The sequence below is a fragment of the Sciurus carolinensis genome, chromosome 3 (genome assembly GCF_902686445.1).
Source record: "Sciurus carolinensis chromosome 3, mSciCar1.2, whole genome shotgun sequence".
NCBI classification, from domain to species: Eukaryota; Metazoa; Chordata; class Mammalia; order Rodentia; family Sciuridae; genus Sciurus; species Sciurus carolinensis.
Genome location: NC_062215.1, coordinates 5,475,577 through 5,496,593, shown reverse-complemented (window position 1 = coordinate 5,496,593; position 21,017 = coordinate 5,475,577). Strand labels below are relative to the sequence as shown.

General features: G+C 47.9%; 1 protein-coding gene across 3 annotated transcripts in view; it reads left to right on the top strand.

Annotated features, from left to right (window-relative positions):
- Positions 1 to 19,623, top strand: part of Sap30bp (SAP30 binding protein) — a 38,743-nt gene extending 19,120 nt beyond the window's left edge. For all 3 annotated transcript variants that reach the window (XM_047545896.1, XM_047545894.1, XM_047545895.1), the window contains 8 exons: positions 3,121 to 3,163; positions 9,293 to 9,381; positions 12,237 to 12,328; positions 13,132 to 13,192; positions 13,646 to 13,697; positions 15,079 to 15,137; positions 16,363 to 16,447; positions 16,619 to 19,623. In XM_047545896.1, the coding sequence (XP_047401852.1) occupies positions 3,121 to 3,163; positions 9,293 to 9,381; positions 12,237 to 12,328; positions 13,132 to 13,192; positions 13,646 to 13,697; positions 15,079 to 15,137; positions 16,363 to 16,447; positions 16,619 to 16,800 (663 nt within the window). In that variant the 3' untranslated portion in view covers positions 16,801 to 19,623. The remainder of the gene's footprint in view (positions 1 to 3,120; positions 3,164 to 9,292; positions 9,382 to 12,236; positions 12,329 to 13,131; positions 13,193 to 13,645; positions 13,698 to 15,078; positions 15,138 to 16,362; positions 16,448 to 16,618) is intronic.
- Positions 19,624 to 21,017: the final 1,394 nt, after the last annotated feature.

Below are 21,017 nucleotides of genomic sequence, written 5' to 3'. Positions count from 1 at the left end.
CCTCCCTTGTCTTCTCACATGGCTTCTTTTGACTTCTGGGCTTTATTTTTCCTTGTGTATTAATTGGACTTGAACTAGGGAGCTGCTTTCCTTTCCTAGGGCGATGCTTTCTTTTCGTCCTCCCTGTAGACTGGGAGAGTTCCTCAACTTTTTCTGCCTGAGGGATGTGTGCTGTCGTCTTCTTGTCTCTGGGCTCTGAGTTCCATGCCTCCTGGCTGATGCAGACAACTGTCTGGTAATTCATCTGCTGGCTGAGTTCATTACTTTAACCAACTGGAAGCCAGAGGGATGGATCTGTACAAGTCAAGACAGGTGTCCCCTGTACATTTTGAAATGTGACTTTGGGGGAAAGAAAGAGGAACAGTGATTTCTCATTGCTTTTACTTGTGTCTTCATTACTCCCCTTCCCCTTCCTGCCTCTAAGGCTTTGGCAGGACTCTCCTAGAGCAAGTGTAGTTGAATGATGTGACCCTTTCTTCCATCTCCTTAGCTCTGCCGTTTAAAATATACCTCATGCGTGTTTTCTGACTCTGACTAGCTTGTGATAGCTGTCATGGATACTTGAATTCCTAGTTTCTGGCTTGACAACTGGGAGGATGTGCCATATTTCTGGCTACTTCCTGAAGTCCACTGCCTCATATGGCTTTGAAGATATGCAGGCTCATTTATGCATTTGACTTATCAGATTCTCTAAGGCAGGAGAATCTTCTCACACTTGGAATAAGGCCCATGGTCCATTGGTCAGCATTTTGTTTGGAGACACCAAAAGTTGGAGCCCATGGAACCAAGTTACCCTGAGGTAGGTCAGGTGAACCTGTGTTTTGGATTTAAGAGTCCTAGCACCTCAGCTGAGTGCTCTGTGACATGTCCCATTCTTCTAACAGGGTAGAAAGCAAGGACTAGACCAGTTCACAAATGGAAACCAACTGCCAAGTTTTCCTTTCTCTTTTAGTTAATATGTAAAAGGACTAATGGAGGTGGTGGGGCGAGCATAAAGCAAAATACCAGAAGAGAAGGAAAATATACAAATATACTTCCTCTCTGTGGTTTCTGCCCCACTATCTTTTCTTCCTGAGATATGACCACAGAGCCTCAGCTAAGACAGCCAAGCCTATGTGAAATGCAGAATTCACCCTTCATCACCACACACACCCTATACCCTTCCATCTCTGGGGTCAAAAAGGCCATAAGAAGCCACAGGGAGGCTCCTGAACTTTTACTGTACTTAGGAAGCCACTGAGGTGACAAGTATTTTTCCCTCTGAAGAGACATTTGCATGTTTCATGACCAGCTTCCTGTCACTCAGGAATGGACACTGGATTAGGATTCCAGTGAATATCAGGCCTCCTTCCTCAGCTCTGCATGTTTGTCCATGAAAATGGGGTGGCAGAAAATAGGACCTTGGGAAACAGTGAGTTTGAGGCCCTTAGAGTTCACGGATCAGTCCCTTATATTGACTGGGGTGGGTAGGATGTACCCAGATGAAGTTTTCCTACATTCAGTACCAAGAAAGCTGTCCCCTAGAGGGGAAATGTAAGAAAACTTTACAGTCCCACATTTTGTTAGTGACTAACTCTTTAATATTGGTTTCTTCAGTTGCTTCTACAAAGGGATTGTTGTTGGTCCCCTGAGAGATTGGTGCTTTTTATAAAGCAGCTGATTTATGACTCCAACCTGAACTTGATGTGGCAGTGCTCCAGGCCTGCCTCCCACCCTCCTCTACCCTAGCCCACTCCAGACCTCCTCTGTGCCCACCTGATTGGCAGGGGGTGGGTGCCTAGAAGGTGGGTTGCTAAGCAGCCTGGCTTCAGCATTGTGCCCTTGCAGTCTGGATGAATAGCTGCAGTGTTTAGAAGAGAGAGGAAATTTTGGTCTGTCTCTTAATCAGGAGGAACTCGTTTGGGGAAGGGGTTAAGCACTTGTAGTATGGTCTTGGCACATGGCCATAGCTCAGGAGGGAATTTGGTAACCCTCATGGCACCTTCCCTTATGAGAGGCACTGTGAGTAGAGTCCAGAGCTCTGTGGCTGTTCCCATGTGAAGGTCTTGTTGCAGGGTTGTTACTGTCTTATCTCTTCCCTCACCAAGCAAAGGAGAGGAAATGAGATCCAACAACTTTCTGTGAACTCAGCTTTTGCTGTTTTAATCAGCTTGTAGTCTCTTGAGATATCTAACCTTACTGGTCACTGGGAAACAGGTGTGTTCTTGCCCTTTTACATTTGGGATAACAGGCAAGGAACACCTTCCTCCTGCTGTGTCAGGAGCTTGTAATGTGGGACTTAGACTGTCGCCTTCAGCTTCTCTTCTGTTGATTTGGTTTAGATGAAGCATTTACTCGGGAGTAGTAAAGTAAGAAGTTGTCTGATAAGAAGCCTTTGTATTTAGGTTTCTGCAGGATGATGTGGGAGGAACTATTGACTTGCATTAAGTATCGAGGAGAAACTTTTCATTGGAGAGAATATAGAGCTGAAGAATGCTGCCTGGAGCTGCGGCCTCATTCGGTCACTTATTTAAAGGCATACTGTACACATGCTCTGGGGTTCTGTGAGCTGTTCCTTTATCCTTATGATAAAGACTCCTTTTTTTGGCTTAAACTAAACGTAAGGAAACTCCCAGGAGTAACTAATCTCTTGTCTCAGTCTTGGAAGTGGAATGTTGTAAAGAAGTCCCCCTTGCTTCCTTTGTGTCAGCAGTCTTGGTAATGTACTCTGGGGCACTGCCTATGCTCTGGAGCAAGAGGCAGCCAGGGCCTTGAGCTCTGCTTTTTCGGGTGTGCCGGGGTAGGGCTTCTTGGACCCAAGGGAGCAGCAGACAAGATTCAGGTCATACAGGTGGCCCAGGCAGGACTACTACTGTGTGGGCTCTCAGCATCAGTCAAAACTGGTCCCTGCTGGAAGCCATGGACGAAGACTGACACGGCACTCTGGAGTATTCCAGCTGATGTAAAGAAGAAGGGGTAGGAGGCTCTGGGATCCCAGAAGCCCCCAAAGCACTGCTCCCCATTTAGTGCCACTGCTGTGCTTTTTCCCTTCTTCTTCCATAAAAACCTCAGGCATCTCATGAAGAGAGGAACTGGCTCAGGGGCCTGATCTTACCTCTGTGTGTTATTTCTCTTCTGCAGGATAACACAGAAGTAGAGAAGCGAGATCCCCAAGAACTAGTTGGTAAGTATGCAGGAGAGCCCGGGAGCATACTTGTGAGCCTTGCCCTGTGAGCAAGCTGGCTTCTGGCCATGCCAGCCTCTGCTTCTTGGGGATTCTGTCTGCTGTGAGCATCCTCCCTTCAGACTCCCTTTTGGGGCCTTTGGGATTTTCTAAAACAACTGAGTGAGACCCCCACAAAGCAGTTCTTCATTGAAAATAATATTCATGGTTCATTTTATTGGGCTTTCCTCATTGCTAGTATATGAGGAAGGGGGTTCAGGGTCCCCTTTTAGTTGGGAGCTCACCTTGGTCTTTGCCTCTTCCCCTTGTGCCCTGGGTCCTTTCTTTGTCTTTGTTCTCTTCTTCCTGCTCCACTAGTGTTCGTGATGCTCTGGGAGTCCGCATGTGGCCCTTGCTGGAACTTTGCTTTGTCCCCAGGCAAGAATATGCCTTGAAGCCCATGAGTTTGGGGCCCTTGGGGCAGAACAATATCTGGAAAAACACATACTGGGGGGGGGGAGAATGAAGGAATTTTGGATTATGCAGAGAGGCATAAAGGGAGGGGTGAGGCAGTGGGGATGGGGGAAAATTTTTTTTTTTTTTTTTTTTTAAACAACATACCATCCACCTCCTTTGCCAACCTCAGCCTCTTAATCTCTTTAGGAAGTTCCTTAGCTCCTTTAATTTGACCATAGACTTTTTGGATCCAGAAGCCTCTAATGGGAAGTTTCCAATGAACCCAGGCCTCTCAACAGTGTCAACCCTCCCTCTCCGGCAGCTATTACCTGCTCTCCCTGCCTGTCCCAATGATGTTTACAAAGTAGATGACTACTGCTTCCCAAGGATAGCTGTAGAACCCGCCCCCATACATCCATGTTGGCATTGAAGTTTCACTCATTCTAGTCTCAAGGTTTCAGATCACACACTTGGCCAGGAAGTGCTCCTCCAGCACCCTGTCCTTTTTCCAAGTAGGATCCTTTTGTTGAGAGTGTGAGGTGGGAACCCATTCTGGTTTTCCTTAACTAATGAGCCAGAATTTGTTCATTCAGTTCATCTTCTAAGGAAGAATTGGGTAGGAATGTGACAGCTTGTTTTAGTCAGTTTTTTCACTGTTGCGACTAAAAGACCTGACAAAAACAATTTTAGAGGAGGAAAGATTTATTTAGGAACTTGCAGTTTCATAGGTCTCAGTCCATAGACAGCTGGCTCCATTCCTCAGGGCTTAGGTGAGGCAGAATATAATGGCAGAATAGTGTGGCAGAGGGAAGCAACTCACATGATGATCAGAAAGCAGAGACTGTACTCGCCAGATAAAAAAACATATTCCAAAGGCACGCCTCCAATGCCCACCTCCTTCAGCCACATCTTACCTGCCTTCATTTACCGCTCAGTTAATTCCAATTATAAAAGGTTAAGCCTTTTATAACCCAATCATTTCTTCTCTAAACTTTCTTGTATTGTCTCACACACAAGCTTTTGGAGGACCCCTAATCTAAACCATAATGCAGCTCAGAGCCACCCAGGTCCTCAGCAAAATTAGCAGCAACATGGTCTCTACCCACTAAATGCCAGGAGCATTCTCTCTTCCTTCCCCAGATGTGGCAGTAAAATGTGTCTCCAAACATTGCCAAAAGTTCTGTAAGGGGGGCAGAATCACCCCCAGTTGAGAACTGCTAATACAAATGGTTCATAGTTTTCCTGACTGACTTCCTTTACTTGGTATGATGCTTCTGAGATTCATCCATATCATCAAGTAAACCCATCATTTACTTCTTTATATTGCTAAGGAACATTCTTGTAGGGTATCCCACAGTTTGTTAGTTCATTCACCCTCAGAGGACACAAATGTATCTTTGAGCTGCACAGTTTTAAACCCTCTCACCACTTCTCATTGAGGAGTAGCTAGGTCAGCTCTTCACTGGTCATGTAGTTAGTTTAGTGGAGTGGACTCCATTCATGATGCCACACTCATCAGCTCCTCTGCCTGAACTCAGCTCCTTTTGTTAATTAACTCCTCTGGATCAGGACTTAGGTTGCTCACTTGGTGTGAGAAACATTTTCAAACATGTAGACAGCCCACCTTTAAAAGAGCAAACAAGAAAGCTGAGAATGCAACTCGTGAGGTATCTCTAGCACTATAGCTCCTGACAGAGCTGTCCATACCCATCAGGAGCCCCACAGGTACTAGGAACAGGTACTGCTGTAGCACCCCCAGTGAATTCTCCATGCCACTCATGAGCTGGAAATATCCCCCTGCCACCTGCTTATAGTCCCCCACAATACCCTACAGGCACCTTCGGGTCCCCCAGTCTTGCTACTCTCCTTGCTCCCTGCCTCTCCATAAGCCTATTGGACCAGCTGCTCCTGCTCAGATTCTTATCTGGCAGTTATGGATACTGAGGATGTTTTCTGCCATGGGTGTGCCCCAGGGGGATTTATGTTGATGCAGGCTCCTTAAATCCTGAGCTGCCCTCCCAGACCGTCCCCAGCAGAACCAGGCAGCAGCCACACATGTGGTCACTGTCTCCAGTGTCTCTGGATACACTGCTGAATATATTTCCTGGGAAGATGGTTCCAAGCTCTGACTTCTTGTAACAAGATATGCAGAGCTGATGTCATCTGTGTTGGATTCATTCTGGAACTTAGGAAAGAGAATCACTGAAAAAATCGTTCCTAAAATCTGTGCGGTAACTTTTGTTTTCCCATTTGTCCCTTTATTGTCAGTTACTTCCTAGTAATTCTCTTGTTCCTAGCCCAGAGCTCAGAGGGGTTTTCCTCCTGTCATGCTATCTACCATTTGTACCCTGGAGGGTGGTGGGGTTGCTGTGGCAACAGTGTCACACCCTATTTTTCTAAAAGGCTTTCCTGGCAAATGCCAAAGGGCACTCTGTCTCCCTGTCACATGTACACATTGTCCCTCCAGTCTTGGGAAGAACTTAACCCTCCTTGTTTATATGCCCAGTGCCTGCCAAGGCACTTGCTTTTGTTGCTCTTGTTCATGAAATATGAGGATCAGCTCTTCTGAGCTGCTTCCACTTTCAACTGTTCTCTGCAGCCTTTCTGAGCTTGTGTCTAGAACTTTTGCCCATCCCAGGTCTGAGAGGAAGGAGGAAGTCAGGATGAGGCTTGAATCCCAGCCAGAGCAGAGTGTTACCCTTGCATGAGGAATCAGGAGACAGACGGAAGGTGTGGGCAGAGAGAAGAACATAGTCCCCTTGTGGAAACTTGGGCCTGCATAGGACCTTTGATCTATGAGTCACCCAACTGTCCTCTTGTCCTCCCTCAAAATAATAGGACAGTACTCTGTCCTTGGGGTGTGTCCAGCAAAAATCCATTGATAACAGTAAAAATCAGCACATGTAGTCATGTTATAAGATTTCCCTGGCCAGGCTTGGTGGTGCAAACCTATAATCCAGCTATTTGTGAGGCTGATCTCATTTCAAGACCAGCCTGGACAACTTAATGAGACCCTGTATCAAAATAAAATTCAAGCTAGCTGTGGTGACACACACCTGTAATTCAGCAGCTCGGGAGACTGAGGCATGAAGATTGGGAGCTCAAAGCCAGCCTCAAGCAATTAGTGAGGCCCAAAGCAACTCAGCAAGACTGTCTCTAAATAAAATATAAAAAGGCTGGGGATGTGACTCAGTAGCAAAACGCCCCTGGGATCAATCCCTTGTACCAAAAAATAAAATAAAATAAAATTCAAAAAATTCTGGGGATATGACTCAGTGGTAGAGGACCTGAGTATTATGGGTGAGACTCTGGAGTCAATCCCTAGGTCATAACCTTAAAAAAAATAAAACAGGACTGCCTTAGGGTGTTTATAGCATGAGCAGGCTAGAACCCGAACAAGTAGAGTAACAAGTGGGGTCCGGGAGTGTCCCTAGCCCTGCTTCACACTGCGTTCATTACTGTAATAATGAAACTAAGCAGAGATGGAAGCACCTTATCTGCTAAGAAAACTTTAGCCTAAGTGGCACAGGTGGCATGTTAGTCCCACCTACTTAGGAGGCTGAGGCAAGGTCACTTGAATCCAGAAGTTCAAGGCCAGCCTCCACAATATAGACCTTGTCTCAAAATAAATAAATAACGTGAACGCAGCCTTGGGAGAGGAGACCCAGAAGGCTGTGCTAGCCACCCTCCACAGTCTAGGCAGCCACTTGGCCCCGGGGAGCTGCTCTAAGAAATGGGCTAACTGGGACCGGGGTTGTAGCTCAGTGATAGAGTATTTGCCTGGCCACGTGTAAGGCACTGGGTTCAATCCTCAGCACCACATTTTTAAAAATGAACAAGTTAAACAAAAGTTTTGTGTCCATGTACAACTAAAAATATATAAATAAATAAATAAAATGGGTTAGCTTTGCACCGCTGTGATTCCAGCTACTCAGGAGGCTAAAACAGGAGGATCGAATGTTTTAGGTCAACCTCAGCAACTTAAGGGGGACTGGGGACATTGCTTAGTGGGAAAGTAGCCCTGGGTTCAGTCCCCAGTACCACAAAAGGAAGAAATAAATGAGTTAGCCTGAGCACCTGGCACTTACAGTAGGTCCTCAGTATTTGTTGGATGTTTGGGCTGGGATTATAGCTCAGTGGTAGAGCACTTTTCTAGCATGTGTGAGGCACTGGGTTCGATTCTCAGCACCACATAAAAATAAATAAAATAAAGGTATTATGTCCACCTACAATATTAAAAAATATTTTTTTAAATATTTGTTGGATGGTATTGGTAGTGGCTTGTTCATTCTTTCCCTTCCTCCTGCCCTGCCCTGTTCTGCCTGCTATTTGCTCATTGTATGGTCCTTTTCATGAAGGAATGTTTTAAAGAGCACAGGCAGAATCTTATAACAAACACCGCATTGTCTGAGTGATCCAGAGCCAGGACTCTGTGGTCACCAGAGTGGCCAGAGGCTACAGGGAAGGGAGTGAGGAGAGAGGGTGAGGCTCAAGTAGGAGGCTTGGGTGGGCAGCAGCAAATCTCTGGGGGAGTTGTCCCTTGGGGTTTGTGGTTCTTAATGTCAGAATCAGGCCTTTTGTTCCCAAAAATAAGGTGGGCCAAGAGAAAGACCATAAGCTAATCACCAACAGGTAATTCTTAAAAGGGTCCTTATGCATAAGCAGTTTTAGACTCTAGGAACCCAAAACCTTGGGAATCCTGAACATGGTTTCTCCCATAGCCTAGGCAGGTCAGCCTAAGACAAGAAGGGTAACACTGAGCAGCTCTGATTTTCAGAGTTCTAGTAGAGGTGTTGTAGAGGCTACCCCGTGGGAGCTGTAGCCAGTTCAGTGAGTTGACTTGCATGTTCCTCCCAGCCATGGTTCAGTAACTTCACATTGGTAGCTTGAAATTCGCCATAGAAAGGAAATTTACACCATGGGAATTAGCAAATGCTAAGGATTGTGACTCTTCTCTCCCACTCCCACAGCTGGTTGTTAAACATTTCCCAGCACAGCAGTGGACACACTCTTCTCTTACAAGTTAACCAGTGAGATCCAGGCCCTGTGGTGCACACCTATAATCTGTCTTGGGAGGCTGAGGGAGGAGGATCACAAGTTCAAGGCCAGCCTGAGCAGCTTAGTGAGACCCTGTCTCAAAATAAAAATATAAAAAAGGGCTAGGGATGTAGTCCAGTGGTACAGTGCTTGCTTAGCAAGCTTGAAGCCCTGGATTTAATCCCCAGTGCTACCCCACAAAACAGAAGAAAAGTTAACCACTGGGACTTGGTAGTACGTGTAGTTCATCTGTACCTTCTACCTGAATTTCTCTTCTCCCAGGTTGACATGTGACTGGCTCCTGATCTCAGCTCAGGTGATACCAGAGCACCATGTTTTACCATTTGTTTCTTTTTTCCTTTTTTTCCTCACCCCAGTACTGGGCAGAGTAAACCCAGGATGCTTTACCACTAAGCTACATCCCTACCCCTTTTTATATTTTGAGACAGGGTCTCACTAAATTGCTGAGGCTGCCTCCTACCTCAGCCTCTGAAGTCACTAAGATTATAGGCATATACTACCCTACTCAGCTGGTTTTACCGTTTTCACAGCATTTATCCCTTCCTGAAAACATTTTGTATGCTGTGTTTTTATGTCATCTCTTTCCCCTGTCCTAATACCTCACCTATAGAATCTTTCTCTCTAATTTCTCAACAGCCTCCTTTTCTGAAAGGGTCCGGAACATGTCGCCTGATGAAATCAAGATCCCACCAGAACCCCCTGGCAGGTGTTCAAATCACTTACAAGTAAGCACAGGGCCTGACTGCTGAGGCCAACATGGATAGAGTGATGTGGCTTAGGTATCTGGTGGGACCATGGCAGGGAAAGGGACCAACGCTTTTTCCAAGAAACTGCCAGGTGAATGCACAAGGCCCTGGGTTCAAGTCCCAACACCACCAAAAAAAAAGAGGGGGAGAGAGAGAAAGAAAGAAAAAAAAAAAAAAACCTACCAGGTGATCTGGAGCTGCAGTCCTGGTCATCTCCAGTTAGCTCAGGAATTGGCACCTATAGCCCTCACAACCTGGTGTGCTAGCAACCCCCAGCCTGCCTTCAGCAAGCTGCCTTCAGCAAGGCCCTACATGTCTGCAGGAAAAAACATGCACATTTCCCTGTGCCCGGTTGAGCCAGTGGGAAAGTCTAGAGAGAACTGTGCTGACAAACTAAGGGTGTGTCAGACTGTAAAATAAGTTAGGCCAATGTGAAAACAGCATTTATACTTTCTTTCTTCCTACATACTGAAAATGGAACCCAGGGCCTTGCACATACTAGATGAGCATTCTACCACTGAGCTACACCTTCAGCCCAAAAGCACAGCATTTATATAGCATAAAATTTCTGTCCTCATATTCCCAGCCACTTATTGCCTACAAACCTGACCAGTGTTCATGCAGTTACTCCTTGGCTAGCAGGACTTCTGGATTTCAGCCTCTGCAGTGGCTTCTCTTTATCCCTCTGCTGTGAGTGGGACCCCGTGACAGGTCTAATACAGGGCTAATGCCCAAGGCTGGGCAGTTGTGGCCCTGGTCTACCTGATTTGCCATTGATCCTGCAGCTTCTGTTCAGTGCCTCTGGCTACACAGCAAGCCCCTGGCATCACCCAGACGGATAGATGACTAATGGAACCTGAGGCTGAAGAATGCAGCAGACCAGGGGAGGGCCAGAGTCTGGCTGAGGTGCAGCACAGCTTGTCTTCCTTTCCCGAAAGTCTCCTCTCTTTGCTGAGTTGTCTGCTCCCCAACACCCCCAGGATCAAGTCACCCTTCATGCCAGAAAACAGGCCCCAGCCTGTAAGGACAATTCCAGAGACCTGCCAGACAGAGCCAGACAGCCATTCAGCCCTCAAGTTCATAATATGCCTCCTCATTCAATCCTCCCTGGGGTAGAAACCATGGCATTCGAGCAAACAGTTTAGTTCACCTGAGGTAGCAGAACCCATCCGATGGACCTGGAAACCCAGCCAAGTCAGCTGTAAGATGAGTTCACTCCAATCTGCCCAGCCTTCTCTGTAAGGCTGCCTTTCCACTGCCCTCCGTGAGAACATAATGAGGAAAGCAGCTTGTTCCTCTAGGCGTCTCTCTTCCCTGGGGTAGTTAAGCAGTTTACAAATCTCTCAGTGCTTCTTCAGGTCCATCTCTGCAAAAAATCTGCCTTCTGACCAGGCGAGGGTGTCACTTGGAACCTCCAGCCCTGCCCATCTCCTCTTGCAGGGGAAAGGTGCCCCAAATGTTTTTCTTCTGGAGAATCTATATATTTAACTGCCAGTGAAGGGATGCTGCAGGTTGATCTTAAATTAGGTCTTACCCACCTTCCTGGATAAGACCACACTTTCGTAGGTTCCTCTGCCCACGGATCAGTTGTCTTAGAACTTTCGTTGTTGTTGTTGTTGTTGTTTTGCGGTACTTGGGATTGAACCCAGGGCCTTGTGCTTGCAAGGCAAGCAGTCTACCAACTGAGCTATATCCCCAGCCCAGAACTCTTCACTGTCACTGGGCAGCACTGTTGCCACATGGGCATCCTCTCTGGGCCAGGCAAGACTCCAGTCCTGAGGCTAGCATATAACTGGCCCAGTAGGTTAGCCTGGATCCAAGCCAGGTAATTCTACTGTTTTCCATTGAGAGCCAGGTCATGGATCTGTGGGAGAGTTTTGGTCAAATGACATGAGCTCTTGACCCTTTATTGTGACCCTTGATAAACTGGCACAAACCAGTCACCTGTGAACTGCCTCGCATAAGACTTGCTAAGGCTGGGGGGTTTAGTTCAGTGGGAGATTGCTTGCCTAGCATGCACATACCTGGCACTGAGAAAAGAAAAGAAAATTCTAGGAAGTTTGTGAGACCATTTCAGAACGCTCTACTCCCTTCAGGAGGTCACAGGTCTATTGCAATTCACAGTTTTGCTGAGGACTTAACCTTCTGTTGAAATTTTAAACCAACCAGCAATGGTGTTACACTCATAATCACAGCAACTCTGGAAGTTGAGTAAGAGGATTGCAAGTTCCCAGCCTTGGTAATTTTGTGAGACCTTGTCTCAAAATAAAAATTAAAAAGGGCTGGGATATGTTTCAGTGATCGTGTGTCCCTGGGTTCAACCCCCAGTACCAAATTTAAAATCAGTGAACACCTTAAGCCCTTCTTATAGTAATCTGGGAGCTGATAACCAGTCAGGGGGGTTGTTTCTTGTCTTCTGCATGCCTTGTCCACCTTGACCTTTATTCCTTGCTGTACTGGCCATCCAGAGGAGGTCAGAGGAAATCAGCAAGGAAAACAGACCAATCCAAGGGACTGGGGTTGTAGCTCAAGGGTAGAGCACTCAGGGGTAGAACACGTGTGAGGCACTGGGTTCAATCCTCAGCACCACATAATAAAATAAATAAATAAAATAAAGGCATTGTGTCCATCTACAACTAAAAAATTGAAAAGAAAAGAAAAAAGATCCGTCTTAAGATGGTTTATCTTGCCTGTGGGCAGCTCTGGTTAAAGACTGGGTGGAAAAAGAGAAGATGGCTGGAGTTGGGCTTCCTGGGACTCTCTTATTCATGCCACAGACTGGATTGTGGATGGGTGGGGGGCTCTGTCATATGTTCTTCTGTTCCTCTTCATAGGACAAGATCCAAAAGCTTTATGAGCGAAAGATAAAGGAGGGAATGGATATGAATTACATTATCCAAAGGAAAAAAGAATTTCGGAACCCTAGGTGAGTTTCCCATGTGTCTGCCGGTAAGTTGAGTCACTAATGTTGGATGGGGGAACCAGGAACGAGCCCTGGAGGGGCAGACGAGAGGCCTAGCTTTGATCCCTCCTGAGCCCAAAGGGGCCATCATCCAGACCATCACCCAGATCCTCCTTATCCAAAGTGCCTGTGACACACAGTCAGCTGCCTTAACCAGCTGGAAGTTTACCAGTTAGAGCCAAACTAAGCATAGGAACCAAATATGAACAACTGCCAAGAGATCTTGGCTGAAGTGGGGAGCCTGGCTCCTCTACTCTTACAGCAACACAACTTTGATTTTCTCATCTGTACAATGAGGGAGTCCACAATCACCGTAGGTTCTTCTTCCAACTCTAGAAAGTTGGTTTTGCCTACAGGTGAGAGGTTTTAGGGACAGGTTAAATATCTGGGTCTTAATCCATCTAATGGTCCAGCTAGTGACAAACCCAGGACGAAGGTGGTATGTGAACAGGTGGGACCTGTTCTGGCCCCTGCACGGGCCTGAGTGTGGTGGACCTCAACCCAGCCATACAGACTAAAGGTCAGAGACCTCTGGATTAAACAGTGCAGCCAACATCACTCTTAGTCCTTGCCCCAGCTACATTTCCATCTCTCAGAGAGGGTAGAAAGCCAAGAGTCATAAGGTCAGGTCCCCCATTAGGAAACTTACTTAGAGCTAGATGGCGGGCCTTAAGAATTTCATCTCTTAGTCTCAGAGACTCATGGTTCCAATGCCCTGTAGACCTGGGACTAGTGCCTGCTCACTGATGATGCTGTTTTCTTTTCAGCATCTACGAGAAACTGATCCAATTCTGTGCCATTGATGAGCTGGGCACCAACTACCCAAAGGTGAGTCCCACGTACTGCGGCTGGAGGCTGAAGTGTGTTCCCAGGACTCTGTGCTTGTTCCACTGGATTTGACCTAGAGCCACAGAAAGGTCCATGTAGCAGCACTACAGATTGAAGAGCACAGGCCCCATCTCTGTTGTTTTTGAGTCCCTGTTGTTCTGAAATAGTTTAACAAAGAAACGGCAGCAACAGACCTGATCTCTGACCACTTAGAACCCAAGTGTACACTTCTCGTCCCCATTGGCCAGCCAGTGGTGGTGTTACTGAGCCAAGAACTTTGTCACATCCATGTTCTTAAGCTTTTTCTGGCTACCCATGGCTGGAGATCAGGGATGATAGCTTAGCTATCAAGCAGGCAGGGGGCTCCAGGCCAAAAAGGTCTATGGAAAGACTCTTCAAGTCATTGTTACCTGGTGGTCTCTGCTGATTGCAGCTTGACCTTTTCTTTTTCAGGATATGTTTGACCCCCATGGCTGGTCTGAGGACTCCTACTATGAGGCATTAGGTAACCTGCCTTCCATCCACCCATCCTCCCACTCGTCCCTCTACCCATCTATTCATCCATCCAGTCAACCAGCCAGTGGTCCAGGCCACACATATTACAGGGTCTTCTCTATGTCATGCCACATCTAAGGGGCTGTTGATTCCAATCTTGAATGAGACAGATCTCATCCATAACTTACAAGACTTAAATATAAGTCAGGCATGGGGGCGTACACCTACAATTCCAGCTACTTTAGAGACTAAGGCAGAAGGATCAAAAGTTCCAAACCATTCTGGGCAACTTAGCACAACCTTCTCAAAATTTAAAAATTCTTTTTTTTTTTAAAGGGCTGGGGATATAGCTCAGTTGGTAGAGTGCTTGCCTCCCAAGCACAAGGCCCTGGGTTCAATCCTTAGCACTGCAAAAAAAAGGGGGGGGGGGGGGGCTGGGGACATAGCTCAGAAGTAGTAGAGCATTTCCTAGCATGTGTGAGACCCTGGGTTTAATCCCCAGTACCACACATATAAAAACGTAAATATAACAAAGAAAACAGTTAAACCAATAATTCCAACACTAATGGGTATTGAGATGAGGGGAGCGTTGGGTGTGGTGGTGCACGCCTGTAGTCCCAGTGACTCACCAGGCTCAGACAGGAGTATCACAGCTTCAGGGCCAGCCTGGGCAACTAAGCAATACCCTATCTCAAAATTAAAAGGACTGGGAATATAGCTCAGTGTCAGTATGCCCCTGAGCTCAATCCCCAGTATGGGGAACAGGGCTACCCAAGGGAATCTGGGGAGGGGTTGGTAAGCAAGGTCATCTGTCCTGGCTCAAGGGCTAGGAAAGCCCTGCTAAGGAAGCTGTGTTGGAGCTACAGTTGTCTGGAGAGGTGTAGGAGCCAGACAGATGGGGGCAGAATGTGCCAGGCAGGCTGGGGTGTGTATGCTGAGGCCAGAGGGATTTCAAAGCGTCCAAGCCTTCAAGCTATAGGTCTTAAGCCAACAGCTCATGGTCCAATTTCTGGCCTATAACTGTTTTGTTTGGTCCACACAATTTTTTTCTATTAATTTGAATTAGTTGCAAACATTTTGTATAAAACTCCATAATCACAGCTTTTCTTGGTCAGTAGGACAGTGGTCCCCACATTCCCAAGGCGAGCAGTCCCTGGAGCCGAGGAGTAACTAAACCTTCCAGACAGGATATGCAGACTCCCTTGGGTTGAGGCGTCTGCTCTACGTTGACCAAGGGGTGGCATTTCATTTTGCCTAATGCAAAAGAGCTCTAAGCCCAAAAAGACCTTAAGATCATCAAAAAGAATACAGTGCCCAGGGCAGCGGTGGGACTAGGCTCCATAGGCTACAGTTGCTCCAGGCTTCCTTGTAACACCCAGTCTTCTCTCTAGCCAAGGCCCAGAAGATTGAAATGGACAAATTGGAAAAGGCCAAAAAGGAGCGAACCAAAGTAAGTGGTGACAGACCTGCAGGATCAGAAAGGCAGGCATTTGGTGTGCGGGTCCTACTGGCTGAGCCAAGAGCCCCCAGCTCCTCCACCCTCTCTGTCCCGCACTTGTCGCCTGCTAAGGCTCTGAGCAACCTAGGCCTGGCCTTCTGCCCTGAGCAGGCTGCGGCCCAACCTCTTGACTTGGCTTTTAGAAGCTTCCCACTGTTCCATTCTGGGTGTTTTATAGTTCATGCATTATGCCCCTCCCCACTCACAACTTCAGAACCCAGGTGGCTTTTTCTCTTGTGGGTCATTGGGTCATCAGTGCCCTCCCTGATGTGGATGGAAGGAAGTATTTCCTTCTGAGTGTAGGCACCCCAGCCTGCTCCAGTCATTGCATTTCTTGACCTGCAGAACTGACCTCAGCAGCCTGTTTGGGTGCTTCCCTGTAAGTCCCATGTCTGATGGCCAGGTGAACTCTCATTTTAGAACACTTGAGTACCACTTCTTCCCAGTAGTGTGGTCTGGGTTCTTCGTAAGCATCAATTTAGTTCTGAAACTATAACATCATCCTCTGGGCACAGTACCTTTATAACCAGAGCCTCCAACCGAGAAAGCTGGGTATGGAACACCAGCTCCTCCCACCTCTGGTTAGACCTGGTCAGTCTCACAGCAGCTGCGACCCCCAGGACACTCCCCTCACCCCCAAGCAGAGTGGCTGCAGGGCCTGGATGCACTGGTGGCCCTCTCGAGGCCCTGGCTGGTGGGAGCTGGTGAGGGGATAATCTGGTTTCTCATTCTTAACCCTTGATTGAATCTCCCTTCTCTCTCTTTCCCTCTCCCTTCCAAACCCCAGGCTTATTGCAGGGACGTGTCTGCAGCGCCTGGGGACCGGAGCTGTCCTTCCCCTGTGCGGGCGGGCACCGCCTCCTGGGTGTGAGGAGGAGGGGCCTGGCCAACCGGTTCTGGGCATGTGAGGTGGGGTGGTGGGCAGGGGTGCCGGGCATGCGCAAATCCTGTGATGCCGGGAGGGACTGCCGTCTGCTGGGAAAGCTCTTTGAAGAGTGGTGAAAGTCCCTTCGGGCTGTTCCCAGGCACCTCTCCCTCCCCAGATGCTCATAACTGAGGTGACTTTCAATGCCTCTTTGTGTACTGCCAAATTCCTGTCCCCCTGGAGCAGATGGATGGCACAGGAAATAGGCACACAGCTCTGCATTGGCCTTATTTTCCTCTCTCTCCCCTCTAGATTGAGTTTGTAACGGGCACCAAGAAAGGCACCACTACCAATGCCACGGCCACCACCACTACTACTGCCAGCACGGCCGTCGCAGGTAGGATGGCTTAGACCAGCTCTGCCCGGACTGGCCACACCAGTTTTGCAAGGGTTTCCTGGGCCCATGTGGGGCTTCCCGGGCCAGGGCCCTTGCATTTCTGCCCTGAGGGGATGGAATGCCCTGCTTTTGGTTGGTCTTGTTCTGATTCCTCTCCTGCACTGTCTCTAGATGCCCAAAAGAGAAAGAGCAAGTGGGACTCCGCCATCCCAGTGACCACAATAGCACAACCCACCATTCTCACCACCACTGCCACCCTGCCAGCCGTTGTCACTGTCACCACCAGCGCCAGCGGCTCCAAGACCACGGTCATCTCGGCTGTGGGCACCATCGTGAAGAAGGCCAAGCAGTGACAGAGCCGTGCCAAGGCTAGACTGTGCAGCCTAGTGGCTGCTGTATATTTCAGAACTGAGACCTGCTCCCCAGGTGTCACCTGAGAGGAGCCTCTGTGTGGCATTCCAACCAGAAGGACATTGTAGCAGAGGCAGAGGACATAGTGGATAGGGTCTGTCTGTCCGCACACCAATTAAAAGTGTCGTGTCCTCCTATCCCAGCATCTGGGGTACGCTGACCTCTTCCCACGGTCTGTTTTCAGGCAAATGTGAAGCTCAAATGCCCCTCCATCTTCTCAGTCAGGATAATTGATTGTCTCAGGATTGACATGGGGTGACAGAAGCCTATGGCATGCTCAGAGGGGTGCCCCAGTAACCTGATGGTTCTCATTGTACACCTCTCGGTGGCGTGGGCTAGTGGGAGCCCAGGGAGCAGTGAGACCTTCAGTTCCTCTGCTCCCTTGGTGCAATGGAGCACGCCACAGGCTTTCAAAATTAGGCCAGGTACCAGAACGGCTGGGTGAGACCCCCAGCATGTCCAAGGAGGGGGTTGGTATGGGCACCTGGCCAAGGCCGCCTAGTCCCTCAGTGCCCAGCGAGCACAGCCAGCGGGATCTGCAGTGGGGGAGATGAATCACCTCCTGCTCTGGCGGCAGCAGTTCATTGTTTATGTGAAAGCCCTGCTCCTGGGGGAGCTGCTGCCACCCCACCCTTCCTCTGTTGTTATCTCTGCCCAGCAGCAGTCTCTGGGCAACACCAGTGGCTGCCCAGCTTCTCTTAGAGCCGAGACAGGTTTCCCAGCCACCACCGGCCTGTGAGTGCAGGGGCCAGTTTGCCTTTGAGCTCTCCGGCAGCTCTGCTCCAGCGGAAGGGCTGAGTGTCAAAGAAGGAAGTCAGGCTGTGAAGAGCTCTGGCTTCCATGGGCCTGGCATAGACTGAGAAAGGTGGTCTTGAAATCGATGTCTGGTACTGTTACATGATCAGTATATATCAGGAATGTGACAGCTGTCCCTAATGTCCCCAAAATAAAAACAATCACACTTGCCCCCTCCTCTCCTTGAAACTTGGCCACCCTGGGGGGAATTGCTGCTGCCTACTCATCCCAAGAGGGTCTCTGTAAAGGCACCCTGCTCCCAGCCTCTGGGGGTTCCCCCATAGCCAAGGATACTAGGAGTTCTGGTGGGAGGCATAGCAGCAGGGAGACTCAGTGACAAGTGCAATGGCCATCTCTGGTCTGGAGTCCCAGCCTAGAGCAATGTGGTCTGTATGCCCCTCTGTCAAATCACAGTAATAAAGCTTCATGCCGAGATTGGAGGAACCTGAAAGAAAAGCTTTCTAAACTGTAAAGTACTCTGCAAGTGTCTGCTGTTGACCAATCCAGCTTCTTTTTGCTTTAGGAGAGAAGCAAACCCTAGAAATGACTAAATCAGCCAGGGCCTGAGGAGTTGCCAGCAAGGCCACCTCCCTTTAGGGCCTCTTTGGTAGAGCAGGAAGTGGACTGAGGCGAGTCTGCCCCCAACCCTGCCATTGAGCTGCCCAGCTGGAGCAGCAGTAACTGCAGTGGGGCCTGGGGAGTGGACACAGCTGAGCTAGCAGCTCCAAGCTGAGAGTGGTTCCACTTCCTAGAAGCCAAGTGAGTGGGTAAATCTCAATCCCTCAGAATGACTGTTCAATATAAAAGGTGTCTGCCACCTTAGTCCCACTAAGGATGGTGTCTGGAGACTGGTTGTCCTGTTACTAGGGACCAAGGTTGTTTCTAACCTCTAGTCACAAGGAGAATGCAAGCTGTCCAGGGTCTCTGCCCCCACCCCTTTCCTGTTTCCAATCTTGAGCAATGACATCATGGTCCATGCAGATTCCATCACTGCACTGGGAACCTGTGCTGTCCCCCACACCCTTGGATCACTTCAGAAGCCCCTCCGCCATCCCCTTTATTACTGCCTTTGTTCAGGCCTTTGTCCCTCACACCTGTCTCCCCAGTCCCGCCCAAGCTCCAGTCTGCCTGCAGAGGAAACTTGTTATACCCCAGCTCTTGCCTCGTTACACACTGCATAGCGAGGTCTGCACTTCAGCATGGCATGTCCGGCCACCAGCTTCCCACCGCTCCACACCCCACCCACTGTGCTTGGCAGCTCCCTCACCATGTGCTTTCCCTGCTGTGCCTCTGCACTCCTTTCTCAGTGCTCTCAGAAGACATTCTCTGCCTGTGGCTTCTGCCCACATACCTATGGGCTGAGACCAATAGTGACCTTGTTATTGTGAGCAAGGAAGGCAGTCACAAGAAACAGTGTCCCAGGTGCCTGCCGTGAAATACAGATTTGGTGATGCAGTGGAGAGATGGAAGGAGAGGTAAATTAGTGGTCATCCAAAGTTGTAGTCACTAGACTTGAGTCTGACCCACCATGCCAGTGCTCACTGCAATTCATGCATGGGTTTAATTGAAAAGGACTACTGTAGATTGACTGTATGCTGGCAATCCTGGAGGCTCAGCCATAGGAATAGGGGGCTCTTTGTCCTCTATTTTGTGCTTGTTTTGATTTTGGAGACAGGATCTCACTGTGTCGCCCAGGCTGGCCCCAAACGATTGGGCCTACGCAATCCTGCCTCAGCCTCCCAAATAGCTGGGAATACAGGCACATGCCAGCACACCAGGCTCTCATTTTTTGTATGAAAATATGTATGCTTGAAAATCTCTATGGTAAAAATTTGGTTTTGGCCGACCACTGTGGCATACACCTGTAATCCCAGGGCTCAAGAGACTGAGGCAGGAAGATCCCAAGTTCAAAGGAGCCTTAACAACTTAACAAGGCCCTGTCTCTAAATACGATTTTCAAATAGGGATGGGGTTGTGGCTCAGTGGTTAACTGCCTCTGGGTTCAATCCCCAGTACCCCAAAAAAAAAAAAAAAAAAAAGTTTGTTTTTTTATGGTGCTGGGATTGAACCCTGGAGTGCTCTTGCCACTGAACTACATCCCAGCCCCCCAACACACACACACTTTTTAAATTTTGTTTTGAGACCAAATCTCACTAAAATTCCTAAGCCGACCTTGAACTTATGATTCCCGTCTGCTTCCTGAGTAGTGGGATTACAGATGTTGCAGATGAGTGCCACCTCACCTGGCTATAGTAAAAGAAGGCAAGGGTGGGGGGTGTTATTGAGCCATAAGAAAGAATGAGGAAGATCTCCATCAAAAGATTTGCAGTGATCTTCAGGAGAGATTAAATAAAGAGGCAAGGTGCAAAACAGTGCTATAGAGAAAAACAATACAAGAATAAAGTCAAAGAAATTGGGGCTCAGTATATAGCTTACTGGTCGTGCATTGATCCTGGATGGGTTCAATCCCAGCACCAAAAAGAAAGGAAGAAAGAATCCCTAATGGTAAATTCAAATTGGAAATATAAATATGAACTCATGATTCTTAAGTATAATAAATTCCCTATCTCTTTCCATCAAAAGGATGTAGAAGCCCCAGTAGGAACACGTGTAACACCCAGATCTTGATTCCCCTCAGTGCTCCTTGAAGAAATGGCTGAGTCAAAATCTAATTGCGGCTGGAGCACTTTGTTCCAGAAAGCATCTATTTCAAAAGGTCAACGGAACTGTTTTGAAGATATTTCCCACTGATCAAATGTGGTTAAATGTGAACATTAAGAAAAAATTACTGCAATGGATTGTAAACTATTGGGTAAATAAAGATCCATTCATCCATATTTGAAAAAAGAAAAGAAAAATGTATTTGCCACCATTAGAACTAAATTATGTGTTAACTCCTTACTCAGAAATTGACACTGAAAAGAAATTGCCCCTCATACAATGTGGATGGCATTGTGAAATGGTAAAACTGCTGTGGAAAATAGTACAGTGACCCTCCAGTTAAGAGAACCGGCCAAGTTACATACCACACCTGTGGTTTCACCTATTAGGATCACTTGTGTTCAGGAGCTTGAGGCTAGGAGGGCCGGTCTCAGAAACAAACAAAAAAGGACTGGGGATGTAACTCGGTGGTAGAGTGCTTGCCTAACATGTTCAGGTCCTGTTTTGATCCCCAGCATGACAAAAAAATGTTCAAATAAAGTGAAAATGGTATGTTTTATGTAACTAAAAAGGAAATAAGCACACCTATAATCCCAGTGGCTCGGGAGTCTGAAGCAGAAGGATCACAAGTTCAAGGCCAGCGTCAGCAATTTAGTCCCTAAGCAACTTAATGAGACCCTGTCTCAAAATATAAAATAAAAAG